This window comes from Ischnura elegans, chromosome 12 (assembly GCF_921293095.1).
Source record: "Ischnura elegans chromosome 12, ioIscEleg1.1, whole genome shotgun sequence".
NCBI lineage: Eukaryota > Metazoa > Arthropoda > Insecta > Odonata > Coenagrionidae > Ischnura > Ischnura elegans.
Window position 1 is genome coordinate 93,025,165 of NC_060257.1, and position 16,094 is coordinate 93,041,258.

At 40.3% G+C, this 16,094-nt stretch overlaps 1 protein-coding gene and 1 long non-coding RNA gene across 6 annotated transcripts in view; one reads left to right on the forward strand and one right to left on the reverse strand.

Annotated features, from left to right (window-relative positions):
• The window catches only part of LOC124169706 (retinoic acid receptor RXR-alpha-B-like), an 80,652-nt gene that overhangs the window by 6,593 nt on the left and 57,965 nt on the right, over positions 1 to 16,094 (forward strand). For 3 of the 4 annotated variants that reach the window (XM_046548390.1, XM_046548391.1, XM_046548392.1), the window contains exon 1: positions 2,676 to 3,011. The exons of the other annotated variant lie outside the window; for it this stretch is intronic. In XM_046548390.1, coding sequence (XP_046404346.1) covers positions 2,870 to 3,011 — 142 coding nt within the window. In that variant the 5' untranslated portion in view covers positions 2,676 to 2,869. Of the gene's footprint in view, positions 1 to 2,675; positions 3,012 to 16,094 lie in introns of those variants that run through there. 4 annotated transcript variants of the gene reach the window in all.
• Positions 1,114 to 11,106, reverse strand: LOC124169709. Of its 2 annotated transcripts, none has more exons than XR_006867213.1 (4): positions 10,764 to 11,106; positions 1,828 to 1,887; positions 1,574 to 1,733; positions 1,114 to 1,287 (listed from the first exon to the last, which is right to left on the reverse strand). It is a non-coding gene; the product is annotated as an uncharacterized LOC124169709 (long non-coding RNA). The 2 variants fall into 2 exon arrangements; XR_006867212.1 differs by lacking the exon at positions 10,764 to 11,106 and adding an exon at positions 2,134 to 2,609.

Genomic DNA, 16,094 nt, shown 5'->3' on the forward strand with positions numbered 1-16,094 from the left:
GTTTCACCACGTTTATTTTCTTTGCGACGACAGTTTCTCCGGTATTGCAACCGGCGTCTTGAGGTCGATGTCAGGATTCAATTTTTGTTGACTTATATAGTGCATTCTTGGCGCCAATTTTCCACGCTGGAGGCTGATTGGTCCACCTTTTTTCTCGTATGACCCTCTTCCACGAGTTGTGGAGAGGGTAGCCGTCTTCTCTCTTCATGTTTTCAGGTGTCTTGAATATTTCAATAGCCTCCTTTATTAGCCTGGGATAATATCTATTTTCTTTTGCAACAACTGTTGCTTCATCAAACAGTATCTGGTGTCCGGGTTCCCTCCAAGGGTGCTCCGCAATGGTGGAGAGCTGAAATTGCTTATTTCTCGTGGCTCTTCTGTGTTTCTGGATGCAAACTTTCATTGATCTACACATCTCTCCTATGTAGTCTTTGCCACATGAACATGGCACCTTATAGATACTGTCATAATCATGAACAGTTAACTCCCTACCTTTCCGAAACAACGACGAAGGAATTTGGAAATTAATTGACCTTGACGGACACAAGTTTTTAACTCAATACTTACATATAATTCATAGCTTCAGCCCATAATGTAAACCAGGCAAACGAGGTTGAACGAACCTGCACCCCACACCATTTGCTTATGTCAAATTTACCCTGAGCTCTACAACACTATTTTGCTGGGGTGAATATTTTACCATTCTTCTTTTAGCAATACCATTCCCTCTCAAGCAATCATGGAATCCTTAGCTCACATACTCTCCTGTACTACTCTCACGCACTAAAATAAATGATGAAAGATAATGACTTATTTTGAATTTTAGTTGTTTCTCCAACACATGGTGTTATCATTTTATAATATAATTTGCATTATTAAAGAGCTCATAACAAAGCTGCACAATATCTCACACAGCACAGGGACATCTTTAGGACGTCCAGTGACTGTCCGCTAAGTGGTCTACAGACATCCATAGGTCGTCCGCATTTATGCCAGAGGATGTCCGCATATCAGTAAAAACGACTGCCTACGGACGTATAGGTTAGGACTGAATTTTGTTCGTTACCAATAAATACTAGGTCCGGACAAGAATTAGAATAAATAAGGCATCAATTTCATGTACGATATTTATTAGCCTTCTTTAGTACAAGAAGCTAACAGAAGAAATTACGTATTACTTATTTTTCTTCTTCCGCTGCAAGTGCTCCTCGGCGTGCCTAATCCAATTTCTCTCGGTCACCTCCTCTGCATCTTTTCCAGGGGCTGTCTTGCTCTCTTGCACAGCTGCTGAAATGACGAATAATAATGTAATGATTGAATTGTAGCAGGGTATCATCTCTTGTAGATAAAGAACGGATGACATAAGACAAGGAAGCTTTAGCCTCATTACTTTTAGGCTTAACATACTTATAGTAGGCCCCGAACAATTTTGAAACTTTTCTTTAAGAAAAATGTGTTACCTCATTGATCTTGTTATAAAGTAAACGTTTGGAAACCATGGATGAAAAGATACTTTTTCCATGAAGAGGCTGGACAACTATGATAAAAAGCCAATAGGAATGTACCTACTTACGGATAACAATCCGCGCCAATCTAAGGCCCGTGAAGGATCGCTTGCTGCCATCACCAGCTTAGCTAAATTCTGTGGCGGTATCATCTCTGATCACCCTTCTCGTAATTCACCAGGTGGCATCTGAGGCAGTGTTTCCTCCTATTATCCTCAAGTAGACCTCCTGTTTAACATGATTGGTAGCTTAGAACATTGTGTATATAGCCAACATAACATTTGATACATTGAAATATGAATTTAAAATATTTTAAAATTACATTTCCTTATCAGCAAAGGTTCATTTTTTAAGTGCTCCTCCAAGGTCCATAACTCAGCCTCTGTGGATATATTTAAGAATACTCAATGAGTTAAAATTCTATTGTGGATTAGTATTCTCTTGGGATTCCCACATAGTTAGAAACTCCATTTCTGCCGACGTTAAAAAGCTCCAACTAAGGGCACGGAACGTCACGATGCCGACGTGTCGGTGGAAATGGAACTCATAATTCGGCAGGAAACCCAGGAGAAGTTAACCCACATCATTCGCCAGGAAAGCGTTAAATTTTTTTCAAAATTGTGCTCACCTTCTGAGAACAGCAGGTGCTGGGCTTCGCAATACGATGGTTGCTATTTATATTTTGAGTCTTAACAATGCAGCGACTTAACAATTTTGTCTCCATGAAAAAATGTGGTTAACTCGCTGACACTTTTGTGCAATGACTTTTTACGACTTTCAGCGTGAATTTTCAGGATGTCCAGAATATTTGTATTAAATATCTCTCTTTAAGGCATTATACTTTGTTTGATGATCATATAACAAGCACGATGTAAATTCCATACGTAAGAAAGGGTATATTAGCAATTGTATTTGGATTTGTGTAATATTTCAAATCCTGCCGAGTGAACGGTGGTGAATTATTCATGAATTGCCATGAGAAAAAATTCATGCAGGACTTCGAAGATGGACTTGGTGGACCGCGAGGGCCCAACATCTAGTACCATGAGCCTCGGTACAATGCCATGGGGATTAAGGAACCTGGATAGCATAGTGGTGTGGGCATTGGCCCAGAAAGCCAAAGGTCTGTGGTTCGATTCCCGGTCGAGGGGAATTTTTTCTCATGGCAATTCATGAATGTATTTGGATTTCTCAATTTTCATTCTTTTGCGCCTAAGTGTGTGACCTTAAGAAAATTTTTCAAAGGAACTGTCTGCATTAGTTTTGGTCCTGTAGGACTTCACAAGTGTGGTCAAAACTTTCGTACAGACTGGACACTGATTGGATGTCCGCTGGACGTCTGAGATCGGACAGTGTGCGGGCAGATGGAAAGGACGGCAGTCGGTCATCCTCTGTCTGTCCTGAAAATATGCAGACAGTGGGTGGATGCACCGGATGCGCAGCGGGCGTCCTTTGGCAACAATGTGCTGTGTGGGATCTGCAAGCATGAAACAGTCGATCCTCTTGGTAATTGTGACATTTTGAAAGCCCATTTAGAGAAATAGTTCATTTTATTTAGTGTTTTGCTAGCTGGACAGATTTATCTGAATTGAAAACTGATAATACCATCCACAAGCGTTTATTTTTTGCTGTTTATTGATCAATTAAGCTAATATATGATTTTTATGTTAACCGAGGATGAAACATGAAGGAAGAAAGACCATTATGCATTTGCTCTGCTTTAGTTCATCATGGGGAATGTGCCAATTGATGCAAGAGGTAGTACATATATATACATTTCCTACAAAAGAAAGTTCATTAGTCTTCAAACTCCAATTCTTGTAATTTTTTCGTGTTGACTCCAGTAAAACAGTTTTCTAATTCCTTTATTTGCGCTTGTTTCAGTTTTTAAGTACCTTTGCTTTGTTTAGAGTATTCTTCAGTCAATTCATTCTGGTGTATGGTGTCCCTCCGCATTCCTAATACCCCTGAAAATTCTCCTTCACGCACCACTCGTCCATTATTCCCTTCCCCTTCCTCTCTGTTTTTGGATGTTAGAGTCTCAACTTCAAATGTATTCATCCTGTTTGTGGTAGGAATGATGCAATTGTCATCAAAACTAGTCAGCAGCAGTGAATATTTATTGGAACAGTACTGTAGTATTTACTTTGAGTCGTGCCAGGTTAGCAAAATTGTTTTCCATCATTTTTCATTGATTTATTTTATTTTATTGAAAACGCCCCCAATAAGAAGCAAACAGTGTCCCAATAACAAGCAAATATATAAAATATAATATGAAACAAATATATGAAATGTAATGAGAATCGGCCTTTCCTTTGGGCTACTACTGAGTCGTGGTGGAAAGCCTTGCTCGTTCGTATGATCCCTAGAGGGATCATACGAATGATGGGATTAATTCTAAATTACTCCTTGTAGTATTATTAAAATTAGACATTGCAATATTTCCTCTGAGTTTTATTATTACACAACGCGTTTCGTCGTTACAAACAACATTATCGAGTGTAACAAGTCTTAAAGAGTTCCTCCTTGTATATATCTTGGTGCTTGAAGGGAGGGGGTAAGATCTTGAACCGGAAAGACTACATCAGTTAGTAGCAAGACTTTCTAGCCCAAAACAAGTGTGAAATTCTCCCGAAAGACCCTACGCCTGCATTTAACACCCGAGTAAAGAATATGGTAAAATCTTGCACTTCACTCTTTAAAATCAACGAACAATGAGGAACTTGCATGGGTCGTAGATTGCTCTAAAAACTATTTTGAATAAGTCAAATGGATACATTAGCTCGCAATAATACCTTCAGTTTCTCCATTCAACATCAAAAGAAATAAAAAAATTGCATTTAAAATCGAGAAAAATTTCTCTGAGCCGACCACTGCGCGAAGACACCCGAGCGTTGCCGAGGCCAGGCGTGACGTCATAGGTGCCTAACAACCTTGGGGAGTAGGGAAATACGCTGAGCGCTTGGTGTAAAATTTGTTTTGAGGGAGTATTTAGCCGCTCATCGTCACTTTATTTTGTTCTGTTATTCTTGGGCAAGTTTTCCTATTGCTATTGTGCCTAGATTATTACTTGGGATATTAATAATGCGGCATCGGGATGATGAAGTACAAGCGTTTCACTTCGTGTGTTTTAGTTATCAGAAAAATGGATGATAACGTTGCCACTCGTTCGAATAGTACACCTGAAATTCATCTACGTCTACATAATACACCGCAAGCCGCCTATAAGGCGTGTGGCATGGGATGTTAGGACACCAGCCTTTTTTTAGGACACCAAAAATTGATGCCATGACCCTTATGGAACTTGTTAAGACAAATTTTTGCTATACGTTGGCGGCAAATCGAGTTGTAAAAGAAAATTGCAATACTGGAGGATAACGATCGTAAGCTGTGCTGTTGAATTTGGCAACGCCGGATTAGCGGAGAAGGTAGTCCTATCCGTCCTACGGTACGAATTCACAGCAAAACAGTCTGCACACAATCCACATGTGAGGTCGCGATCGGTTCCGCTGCCAACACACACACAAGCTACAACCTATTTCAATAATATAGGTAAATCCATAAAAAATATACTAGCATATACCATAAAAATATAGCGGGAAATAGGCAAATACTCTTATCAAAAACTGGATGTCACTGTCACATTCTTATATTCATCACGTACAACTTACAATAACAGAACTCGTTATGATGAATACAACTATTTATTCACAGATTTAAACCCTTAAATTAGCCCACACAAGTGACACAGGTGACATTTCTCACTACTATTCGTTGAAATAATGGAATAACAAACTTCACACACAGTTTTTATTTCAATAGCGTGATCGTGAAATGTCATATCTACGGTGAACAACGGAGATTAGCACGCCACTGACAATTTTTACACTACTGTTAGACATTTATCGATAGCGTAATAGCACTTTTCACAATTCAATCACGATGGAACACTGATAACTCTTGGCCGATATTTTTCAACCTTGTCAAACTTTGTGCATTACAACCACTGGCACTGTGATTATTAGCAGTAGCTTAACGGGAGACGTCACGTTGAAAATAACACTATTTTGGCACAAAAATGTTCCTAGATGCCTCCAATCAGCGAGCAAAAGTTTCATTGACTGGAATTCACCCCATAATACAAGCACAGACAGTCCTAAACGACGAATTCTCCGATACCTACGAATAAACGGATGAAGTTATTGTATATAAAAGCTAAGCGGACATCAGTAAACATCAAAATCGTTCTAATTGCATACATATATGAATGATATGCCGTCGATAACATCAAATTACAATTAACGTATCCCCCTTCCAATGGCCGTGGCTCAGACTCCTACAACGATGTTATTTAGGTATTATATAATTTTTGGTTTAACTGCTCCAGTTTTATATTTTATGCCCGTACTCAGATATTAATATTATAAATAATGCAAAATATGAGGGCTTCCAAGCCTCTATCGTCGAATATTTATCTTTAAATATAAAATAATCAACACGTCTAACAAACGAAGCTCTCACAACTGCTGGCAACTATTACAAACAATCACAACAATAGCTTCGCGTGATGTTTAGGCACCTTTGACGTCATCGAGGCTTCGTCGGCAGTGGCTTGGGGGGTGAGGTAGTTTTTCCCGCGCTTTAAAATTCGTAATATTTATCATTAAATATCTCGCGAAGGAAAACTCAGATAAACATGCGGTTTTCTTTATTGCATTCAGAAAATAAGTTTCTGTCCGCCTGTGAAATAAAAAAAATTCATGCAAGTTCCCCATTCGGAGTAATTTCAATGAACCCGGAGGCACCAAAACAATACGGAGTTCCTAAACTGCTCAAACCCAATGTTCCGATTAGACCTGTTGTATCAAGTCGAAACTCACCCACACATAAGCTTGCCTTTGAGCTGAACCATATCTTCAGAGAAATCACTAATTTTAAAGCTAAATATGCAATAGACAATTCAATCACATTAGCGAATGAACTTAAAAATCAAGTACATAATACCTACTAATGCCAAACTAGTATCTTTTGATGTCACAAATCTTTTCACTTCCATCCCCGCACTGGAAGCAATGCACTTGGCGAAAGAAATTCTACACAACACTCCTACACCAAATGAGCTAATTCAACACATTTATGTGCTCATGAACCTTTGCGTAGAGCAAAATTATTTCAGGTTTGATAACCAAGTTTTTAAACTTCGGGAAGGGCTTGCTATGGGTTCTCCTTTATCTCCCCTCTTAGCTGAGATTTTCATGGATAACTTGGAGAAGAAAATCTTAAGCTCAAACCAAACCATGACAAATAACATAATGTACTGATATAGATATGTAGACGACATTCTTTGCTGCTGGGGAGGAACTGAAAGACAACTAAGCATCTTCTCTACCTTCCTGAACTCCTTACTCAGTAACATCAACTTCACCATTGAATTGGAGAAGGACAATAGTATCAATTTTCTAGATTTAACAATCAAAAGGGTGGGGAAGAAACATTGTTTCTCTATGTACAGAAAGCCCGCATGTACCGACATAGTGATTCCCGCAGACTCTCATCATCCCACAACACACAAACTTTCCAGCTTCATATGCATGGTACACAGACTTGTGAATATTCCTCTCACAGAATAAAATAACCGCTTAGCAAAATTCATTCTGCAAGAAAAATACATAGTGTCGTTCTATACACCGATTAACATAGGTGGAATTCTGTCGAATACAATAGAAAAAACGGAAATATTTTAAAGAAGTGGGGTGTACAAAGTTTCATGTGGTTCATGCGATGCGGCATATGTGGGACAAACGGGCCGTAGTTTCACCATCAGGGGTAAAGAACATGAACGAGCTTCCAGGAAAGGGGATCAGCAATCTATGATGGCCAAGCATCTTTTGGAAACGGGTCATAATTGTAACTTCGATTTAGAAATACTCCACACTGAAACAAAAGGGAAAAAATTATACTCCCTTGAAATTTTAGAAATTCAAAAACTAAAGCATATGAACACTCCCTTGATGAATGAAAATCTTTTTCATTCTCCCTCCAGCCATTACTGGCTGTACAATTTCAGGAACATAGACACATAGAAATTCTTCCATGAAGTGTTAAAAGCCATTCTCAGCCACCTCCCCCCTTTCTCGACACATCTGAGTTTGGACACTAGATATCCAACCATCCCAGTTGACCCCAAAAGAATTCGTTAGTATCCAAAGGTTTTTTAAATTTTGTACCATTGGCACAATGTACCAACCCTTTTTACACAACCTCACTCAAACACGGTACCTCCCCCATTCACACCATAGAAGAGCAGTAGAAGGACACGGGGTCAACTACCCAGGAGAAGAAGATCATCTGGACGAGGACTCCATCCCGACGACCACAATGCAAAAGAAGACAGTGAAGGTGTGCGTGGTACCCTCATCCATCGTGGAACCTTTCTTTACTCCCCCCCCACCCTGCTCCACTTCCAAAACCCTAAAAAACGATCCTTCTCCACCACAGCCTTCAATATCCTTACTTCTCGTCACCCAAGCCCCATCCTCCACCTTACCCCCTCCCTTCAAGCACCAAGATATATATTAGGAGGAACTCTTTAAGACTTGTTACACTCGATAATGTTGTTTGTAACGACGAAACGTGTTGTGTAATAATAAAACTCAGTGGAAATATTGCAATGTCTTATTTTAATGATATTAAGAACTTCCACCATATCGTGCCCTACATCATACAAGATACTCCTTGTAGGGCCACCCATGCCAGATAGGTAGAAGGGTAGCAGCATTAGTGATGTTGTAATGTAAAAAACACTGTTTGAATGGAAGTGGGAAACCATACTAACTGTCTCTTCCCTGAAAACATGGAGTACAACCAAATGAGCCTTAGAAACTCATCGAATGGGACCCATCTGCAAAGGGTGGGTGTCGTTCATGGCAGCGAGGTCGGCAAGGTCCTCGGGGTCGTCAGCATGCAAAATCCTAGCAGAGACTTATCATCATCATCAGTGGCGGATCTATAGGGGGGCTAAGGGGACTATAACCCCCTAGTTTACCCCCCCCCCTGTCCCTATCCTGGATCCACTACTGATCATCATCATCAGGAGCAATCAAGAAAGAAGTAAAGAAAACCAAGAAGATGGCAGCAATAAATGTAGGGACATGGAATGTGAGGACAATAATGAGGGCGGGGAAGCTGGAAAATAACGAAAGGGAAATGCAGAAAGGGAGGATAGATATTTTAGGATTATGCGAGGTGAGGTGGAGGGATGGACTATAGGAGTGATGGGTATTGGGTTAGATATAATGGCGGGGAGGAAAGTCAGCGAGGGTTAGCTTCAGTATTAAACTGGAGGATGGGTAAGCGTGTGGTAGATATAGACCAGGGAGGCGATTTTGGTGGTAGAAATTGAGGCACGACCCACCAACCTTGTGGTGGTTCAAGTTTACATGCCCACTAGTAATTTTAGGAAGGCAGAGGGAAATCAGAGAAAGGAATAGAATTAGATTTTTAGATAGAATGAAAGGGAGGAGGCCTTATACTGAATTGAAGAGGGAAGTGCTTGAAGAATGGGGATTTTCCCGAAATGCCTCTCAAGTGCTCCATGGAACCTTAATCAGTAGAATACGAAAATAATAATAAATGAGAATTGGTTTCAATTAATATGACAAGATTCTAGTACATAAAATGTAACAAAATTCAAATCCTTCAAATACCAAAAACTAGGACTTAAGCGTAGAGAGAAGCGGAACAGTCTGATAAGGAAATGTATAAAAAGTGATGCTATTGATGATCAGATGGGTGAGATAGAGCCAAGTTTGTAAAGACGTTGAGGGATAGGGAAAAGGGATCAATGCTTGGAGGAATTGGGAAGTGAGGGGCAGCAGAAAAAAAGTGAGTGTTGGATGAGTGATGATAGCGATCTGGGCACTACTGATTTCATGTTGCATGGAGTGGGTGTGCATGGGGCAGGAGGATTCGCTGAAATTAAGAGAAGAAAGGAGTTCAGCACAGTCTGTGATAGAGTTGAGGATATTGTAGATTGATTTAAGGCCACTCTTAAGGCGTAGAAAAGGAAGATCGTGAATGGAGAGAGAAGGTAGGTTAGAAGAATGTGCTGGCGGGCATATTGTGCATGTGAGGGTCTCAATGTTTTTCTAAACTTGTGAAGTCGTTGGTGAAAGATTTAAAGTGGAGAGATTTGATGGAACTGACTTTTCCCAAATAGGAGAACAATGGGTTATCATACCATGGACAATTGTTGAAAAATAACAAAAAGAGCTTGTGGATCTTTAATTTATGAGTATCTGTATAGCAGGCGTAAAAGGATTTAGATTTGACTCTTTGGATTTGCTTAGAGAAATTTAGTTTAGTATCAATTGGTACAGGATAGTGTATAAAATATTTACAAAAAATGGTAATTTCTCACTATAATAATACATGACTCCACTGCGGACCATGCTTTTGACACATTTGTCACTTGCAAGGTGATGAAACAGGCACTCTCTCATGTATTAATACCCAGGGCCAAGAAGGGAGGAGGGGTATATGCAGTGGGGTAGCCAGGAATTTTTTTTTGGGGGGGAGGTCCAAAACCAGGGGGAAATTTTTTGAAAAACAGCGAACTAAGGAGAGGGTTTTAAACTAATTTTAACTCTTATCATAATCGAAAAACTTAATTTGTCAAAGAAATCTTTTAAAAATTCATGATTTTTCAATATTTTGTTTTCTTTTACAAAGGAAAGTAATTGTGTTTTTATATTTCCGGAGAGGGGGAGCTACAAATATTTTCTCGTGGCTATGAAAAATATTTTACGCAATAAACTTGGATTTTTAAAATGTATATATGTAGTACCTTATTCAGTTACTGTAGGCGTTAATATTTATTATCTTGGATTGATCTTGATTGTTATCGTTCCATTTGACCGTGATATTTAGAATCAAATACTGTATAGCGCACATTTTAAGTGGTTGAGTTTATTTGTAATTATAGTGATATGTTGAATATGGTACTGTAGGTAAATTATTTATCGTGTGGTATCATTAATGTATTACTATGTTTATTTCAGTTTGATTATGAATTTCAATCTCTTAAGAACGTGCGGTCCTGGGACAATATAGCTATTCTATTCTATGGAAGTCTGCTTTGTCATTGGTATAAAATCGAGGAAATTTGAGATCATTGGGACTGGAGATGGGGTAATTAAAATGGAAAGTGGGTATATACATGTGGTACTTGCAAAATTAAAAAAAAGTCTGTTCACCTACCTGTGTGGATGGCTTTGCACACGGCCGTGCGCTGCCCCCGCTGTCGCGTCGCAGCTTCGCACGTGGTCCTCGGCCTCTCTCTCACTCCCTCCGCACGCGGAAATCTCCCGTCCCCGTGACCTTGACCTTCATGGGCGTCGTCTAATTCTAGAACACCACCAGCAGCGTGTGCGCGGAGAACACCTTTAGGACTCCACTCGACTACAGGAAATCAACCACGCGGGCTTATCACGTAACTTTCCGATCCGATGGTCGGATAGACTTTCTAAGTATCGCGGAATGCCCTCCCCGAGTGAATCCTAGACATTGCGCTTCTGGCCATCTTGAGAAGGACCTCCATAATTGCGCTCTAGTCAAAGAAATGGGAAATCGCACAGCTTTGCATTTTTTCCAGCGCGTTCATAACGGATGAGGTTGCAACTTGGAAGATAAATTAATTGGAATCTCAAATCTCAGACAAGAGTTTATTCCCCTCGTAAAGGCACGCACTATTGTTTCAATCGAATTCAGCGCTTTTTTCCAATTAGAAATGCATTGTTGATGGAAGGCCATGTAATGTTTGGGTGGTCGGAACGGACTGCAACTACTGCTGCAACCATTCTCATCGTGCATGCCGACTTTCCGTGTTCGTAAGCTGTCGGAACCCTATCGGACCTGTGCTCTCACCAGGATCTGTATTTCTGCCTGCGAACGCTTTAGAATGGTTGTTACATATGATAATTTGAGAAATATGATAAAACCACTATCGTGGCCCACCGACGCGTGGTGTTGAAAGTGGGAACTGATGAAGATGATAGCTGTCATTATCATTGGTTAGGAAATACTTAATTAACACGTTAATGCAGCACCAAGTTGCCTACAATATGCCTGTTAAGATTAACATTATTAATTATCAACCTGAGTTGCGTAAATGGTGCAAAATGACGAATCGCCTTATAGCTTTCCGTCGTCTGCAGTTTTCAGGACACCAACACTCTTTACAGCCAAATTTAATGTTATCGACTAATGGAGTCAATATCTTCTATTTTTGACTGCCTGCGTTAAAGTTAAAATACGACAAAGCCATTCGATAGTGCTGTTTTCGCATAAATATTCGTCCCACAAAATATGACCTGTCTCCGGTTTGGATTCCGACAGCTTGTATCCGACCATGATCATGATACCCAGGTTGTAAAAATATTCCAAGATGCATCATTATTTCTCCATATTGCACCCCAACGCATCATAGTGAAGCATTATAGTTCTGTAGCGAGGAAGCAATAACTTGATATAATGGTGGGTGGTAGTGCTCCTAATTCTTCGAAAAAGACGGAAAACGGTAGTTCATTCCGAATATCCCCTGTTAGAGATTATTTGGCCGAAAATTTACGCGAAATATGCGTTTGATCATGCGGAGGTGCAATGCATCTTCTTCCGATCTCGATTTACACTTCGTCGCATTCCAGGTGTTTCCAGGTCGCATTGGTTTACTCTTGGGCGGAATCGAAGCTCTCGCTCGCCTCTTCTCTTCGTTTTCCTTTTCTAATTTATCTTAGCCAGAAGTAATCGAGTCACCTTTCTTTTTGTGCTTTTTAAATATGAAATTATATTGTTTTTTGTGGAAAAGTTTTACCGCCGAGAAACAACTGGAAAAATACCTTTGAATACAGAAGGAATGAACGTCCGTTCCGTATTCCGTTCCATTCGTCCGCGTTGATTCCATGATCAGAGTTAAGTAATCCACAACCGAAGTTTTAATGTAGTAATATCATTTTTATGGCATACACACCTGTGTGATGCCTTAAGGCCGTTTTACACGGTAAACGGAATTGCGCAGGTTAGAGCTGCATTCATTTCTAAAATGGCGTGTAATTGCGCGAATGCATGAACGAAATTAGAACATGGGCTATTTTGCCGTCTCGCGTCCACGCCTTCTCGCATGTGTTCTAGCAATTCACCGCTTTACACGACGTAATTTTGATTACGCCTTCGCACCTACGTCAGATTGCGCAATTCCGTGTACCGTGTCAAACGGCCTTTAGAACATTACTGAGGCCGATGCCTGGAAAGCGTGCGTCGTTTTGGGTGGCGGAGGTACATTCGAAATTAATTGGTTTCCAAACCAAGGACCAGAGAACTAAATCCAACCATTATCGAGCGTAAATGTGTAAAAAACCATATTTCTGTAAGTAGAGTTCTGTTTATGGATTACTTCGGAGAACATGCCTGGATCCATGTGATACATTTGACGAAGAAAGCGGGCGGCGTTTTTGGTGGCAGAGGTCAATTTAAAGATTTCCTAGATTTGAACCGAGGGTCGTAGATCCAAGGTCCTTCCAGTTTCGTGCGTAGATGAGAATGAAGTGCTATTTTGAAAAGTTCCGATACCGTGCTTGTAATTATTTCGAAGAAATGTGAGGATTATTGAATCTATGTCCCCCGTAAGAAAGCATAAAAATTCTCGTTGCTGCTTACACTCTTTTGAGCGATTCCTTACTTCAAAGAAAGGTTCTCCCAAAACGAGTTAATGAACCAGAACTGTAATGACGTCATATACTCCGTAAAAGGGAGCGGAGCATTCATCTTTATTTTAAACTCACGAGAGAATAGCTGTTCAGGAAGATTTATTTTCGTCGTAATTTATCTTTCCCTTCCATATCCTTCGAACTATTTCAATGACCCCGTTGATTTGCTGCTCTTAGTAAAGGTGCGTGATCTTGCTCTAGTTTTTATTTTTTATTTTCATTATGTCATTTGGGAAGGTGCTGGAAATGAGACACAATTTCATGAACTTGCGTTTAGTGTCTGTTGTCAGAAATTCTGCTCGTGATGTCCATGAAAATCCAGCTGAGTCCACATGACGTCGCAGCCGAGGCAAAGGTTTTAATTGGAGCAATTTCTGTCATTCATGTAGAGTAACCCAAGTGTGTTTTATACATCCATAGTTCTTGAAATTGTCTGTTAGGAATGCACCCTTGGGAGTGCCATCGTTTCTCATTCTCTTCTAGTATAGTTAACGCTTCTTTATTGCGTGAGCGTGAGTGGACACTTCGTGAGCACATCTCCGCTCGAGACACACAGTTGTGTTAGGCACCTTTCAAACATTTGGTTGGTAGCTACGCCATGCTTTCGAAATAAAACAACTGTGGTAATTACTTAATTTCCGTTCTTTTACTTGATTATACGTGAGTTTGCAGCGCGACAGAAGTATCACCCGAGAGTGAACGACTTTTACGTATCGCATGTTTTCTTGTACAAGGTTTTCATACTTATATAGAATCCAATAAAGTTAAGGCCGGGTTATATAGAAAAATAGCATTAAATATGAATTGAGATTAACGAAAATAGTATATTCACTGGGGCAGCCTTCAAGGGGACGTTAGTGTATTGCATAATCACTCCTTGTTGAGGGAGACCGAGACTCTTGGGGTTCGGCTAATGCTTATTTTTGCGTACATTTGGGAGGCAGGGAGTTCAAAGGCGTCCAAAAATGAATGTGGACAAGCTCCAAATAGAATGTGGACATTACAACGCTTAAATATTTGAATGAATAGATACGTTTTTGTATTAATGAGACATCCTCAGCACTATCTTCAAGTTACTGACGTGTTTTGACGTCGAAATTGTTCCTCCCATCAACTGTGTAATGTTCTGCGTTTTTAAATGAAATAAGTCCTATTGTAATTCTTCCCATCCCTCGCTTACCCAGCATTCTTCCTTCGAACACTGATTTTAGCATCATATCTCCGCTCAGTACATGTTCACTATTGAGATATATTCATGCTGTGATCAGCCACTTGCTGATTACGACTTGAAAATCCTTTGAGTGAATTCTTTGCCTACTTCTCGAGCAGTTAGTGATGAAAATTCGCTGGCCTACACACTGTGGCAGATAAATTGATGACGACATATACTCTTACCGTCCTATCCAACTATTCCTAATACTCGCGCATCGCGTGGTTCGTTGTGGTTTACGCTGTTCGTTTGCGCTTCCTTCCATCAGTTTAAGGTTCTCGCTGAACTGCAACTCGGATGGCGCCATCAACTCTTCTCACGTGGGCGTTCCGCGTTTTCTTATTTCTTATGTAGATTTTAAACTTACAAGAGAGTGGCTGAACGGGAATTCTTTTTCACCATAACTTATCTTTCCCGTCGATCGACTTGCGAATCCTTTTCATAAAATACGTTTTCGGGCCTGAGCGAAAGAAACCCTTCACAGCAATGAAATGGGAATGAACAATTCTCGTGACCGGGCAGCGCTCATTGGTTGATCACTTTGACGTCATTGTTGTGATTGAACCATTAGATCACTACTTCGACTTGACTCATATTCAACTTATTACTCGCGAAGGAGACTTATCACGCTTTGTATTGAGTAGGTATATTCTAAGCTCTTACTTTACTTTTTCCAAATTACAAGTGGCATTTTTCTTGTCAAATGACGTTAGTTCCAGCGCAAGGCTCTCAGCATTCGCCTACTGCGGAGTCACCTCGACCGTTCCGTTCATAGGTAATCTCGGTTTATGTTTGAATCAGCCATAAATTAATCACTGTGAGCTCTCAGCGTGAGATTTCAGCCCCCATGCATCAAGGGCACTTTTCATGTTTAAAAAATAGTACGGAACCTGTGTACATGAGCGCGGACCTCGGATGATTCTGAATGAACGGGAGAATCAGCATGAAACTTAGAACCTGCTTTGTCTGAAGGCCGGTTTATTAGCAAAGTAGCGAAAAATAATGATAATAATTAACGGTAAATGGCTTCATAGCTTCGTAGTGCTCTTAGAAAAAAATATTGGGTAGACTGGACGCCAACAGCTGCAGAACTTCAGCAGCAAACAGCCGCACATAACGTATTGAAATTGAGGGGAGTCGTTTCTTAGCCACATCGATTTCTTTTCTGGAGTTCACTTCCCAATTACATTTTATGTCCACGTAATTTTTCATTCCACGGTGTCTTCTTCCACGATTCATGGTTATAGAACTAACGAAAAATAGTTGCAACGCACTTAAAACAATTGAAACGTCACCGTGCGTGCATAAGTTTCACGCTAATATTTTCAATAAATGCCGTCATTGACGTACAAGTACTGGAATCTCACGCTTACTACTTCTTACGGATAATTACTTCTATTTTTTCTATTATCCGGCCTCTACGCTGAGGTTGTATGATGAAGCATGTACGCGGGATAGCGATTCGTGTCCAAAGTGCGGTTGGCTTTGCATCATCTGCCACTTGCCTGTGAGGCAGTGCGTGGAACATACTTTTTATGCGGATGCAAGGGAGTCTCGCGTCACTTTTGTGTGTGTTTTGTTTTTGGCTGACAACGAAAGATTGTTTCTTGCTGGTTG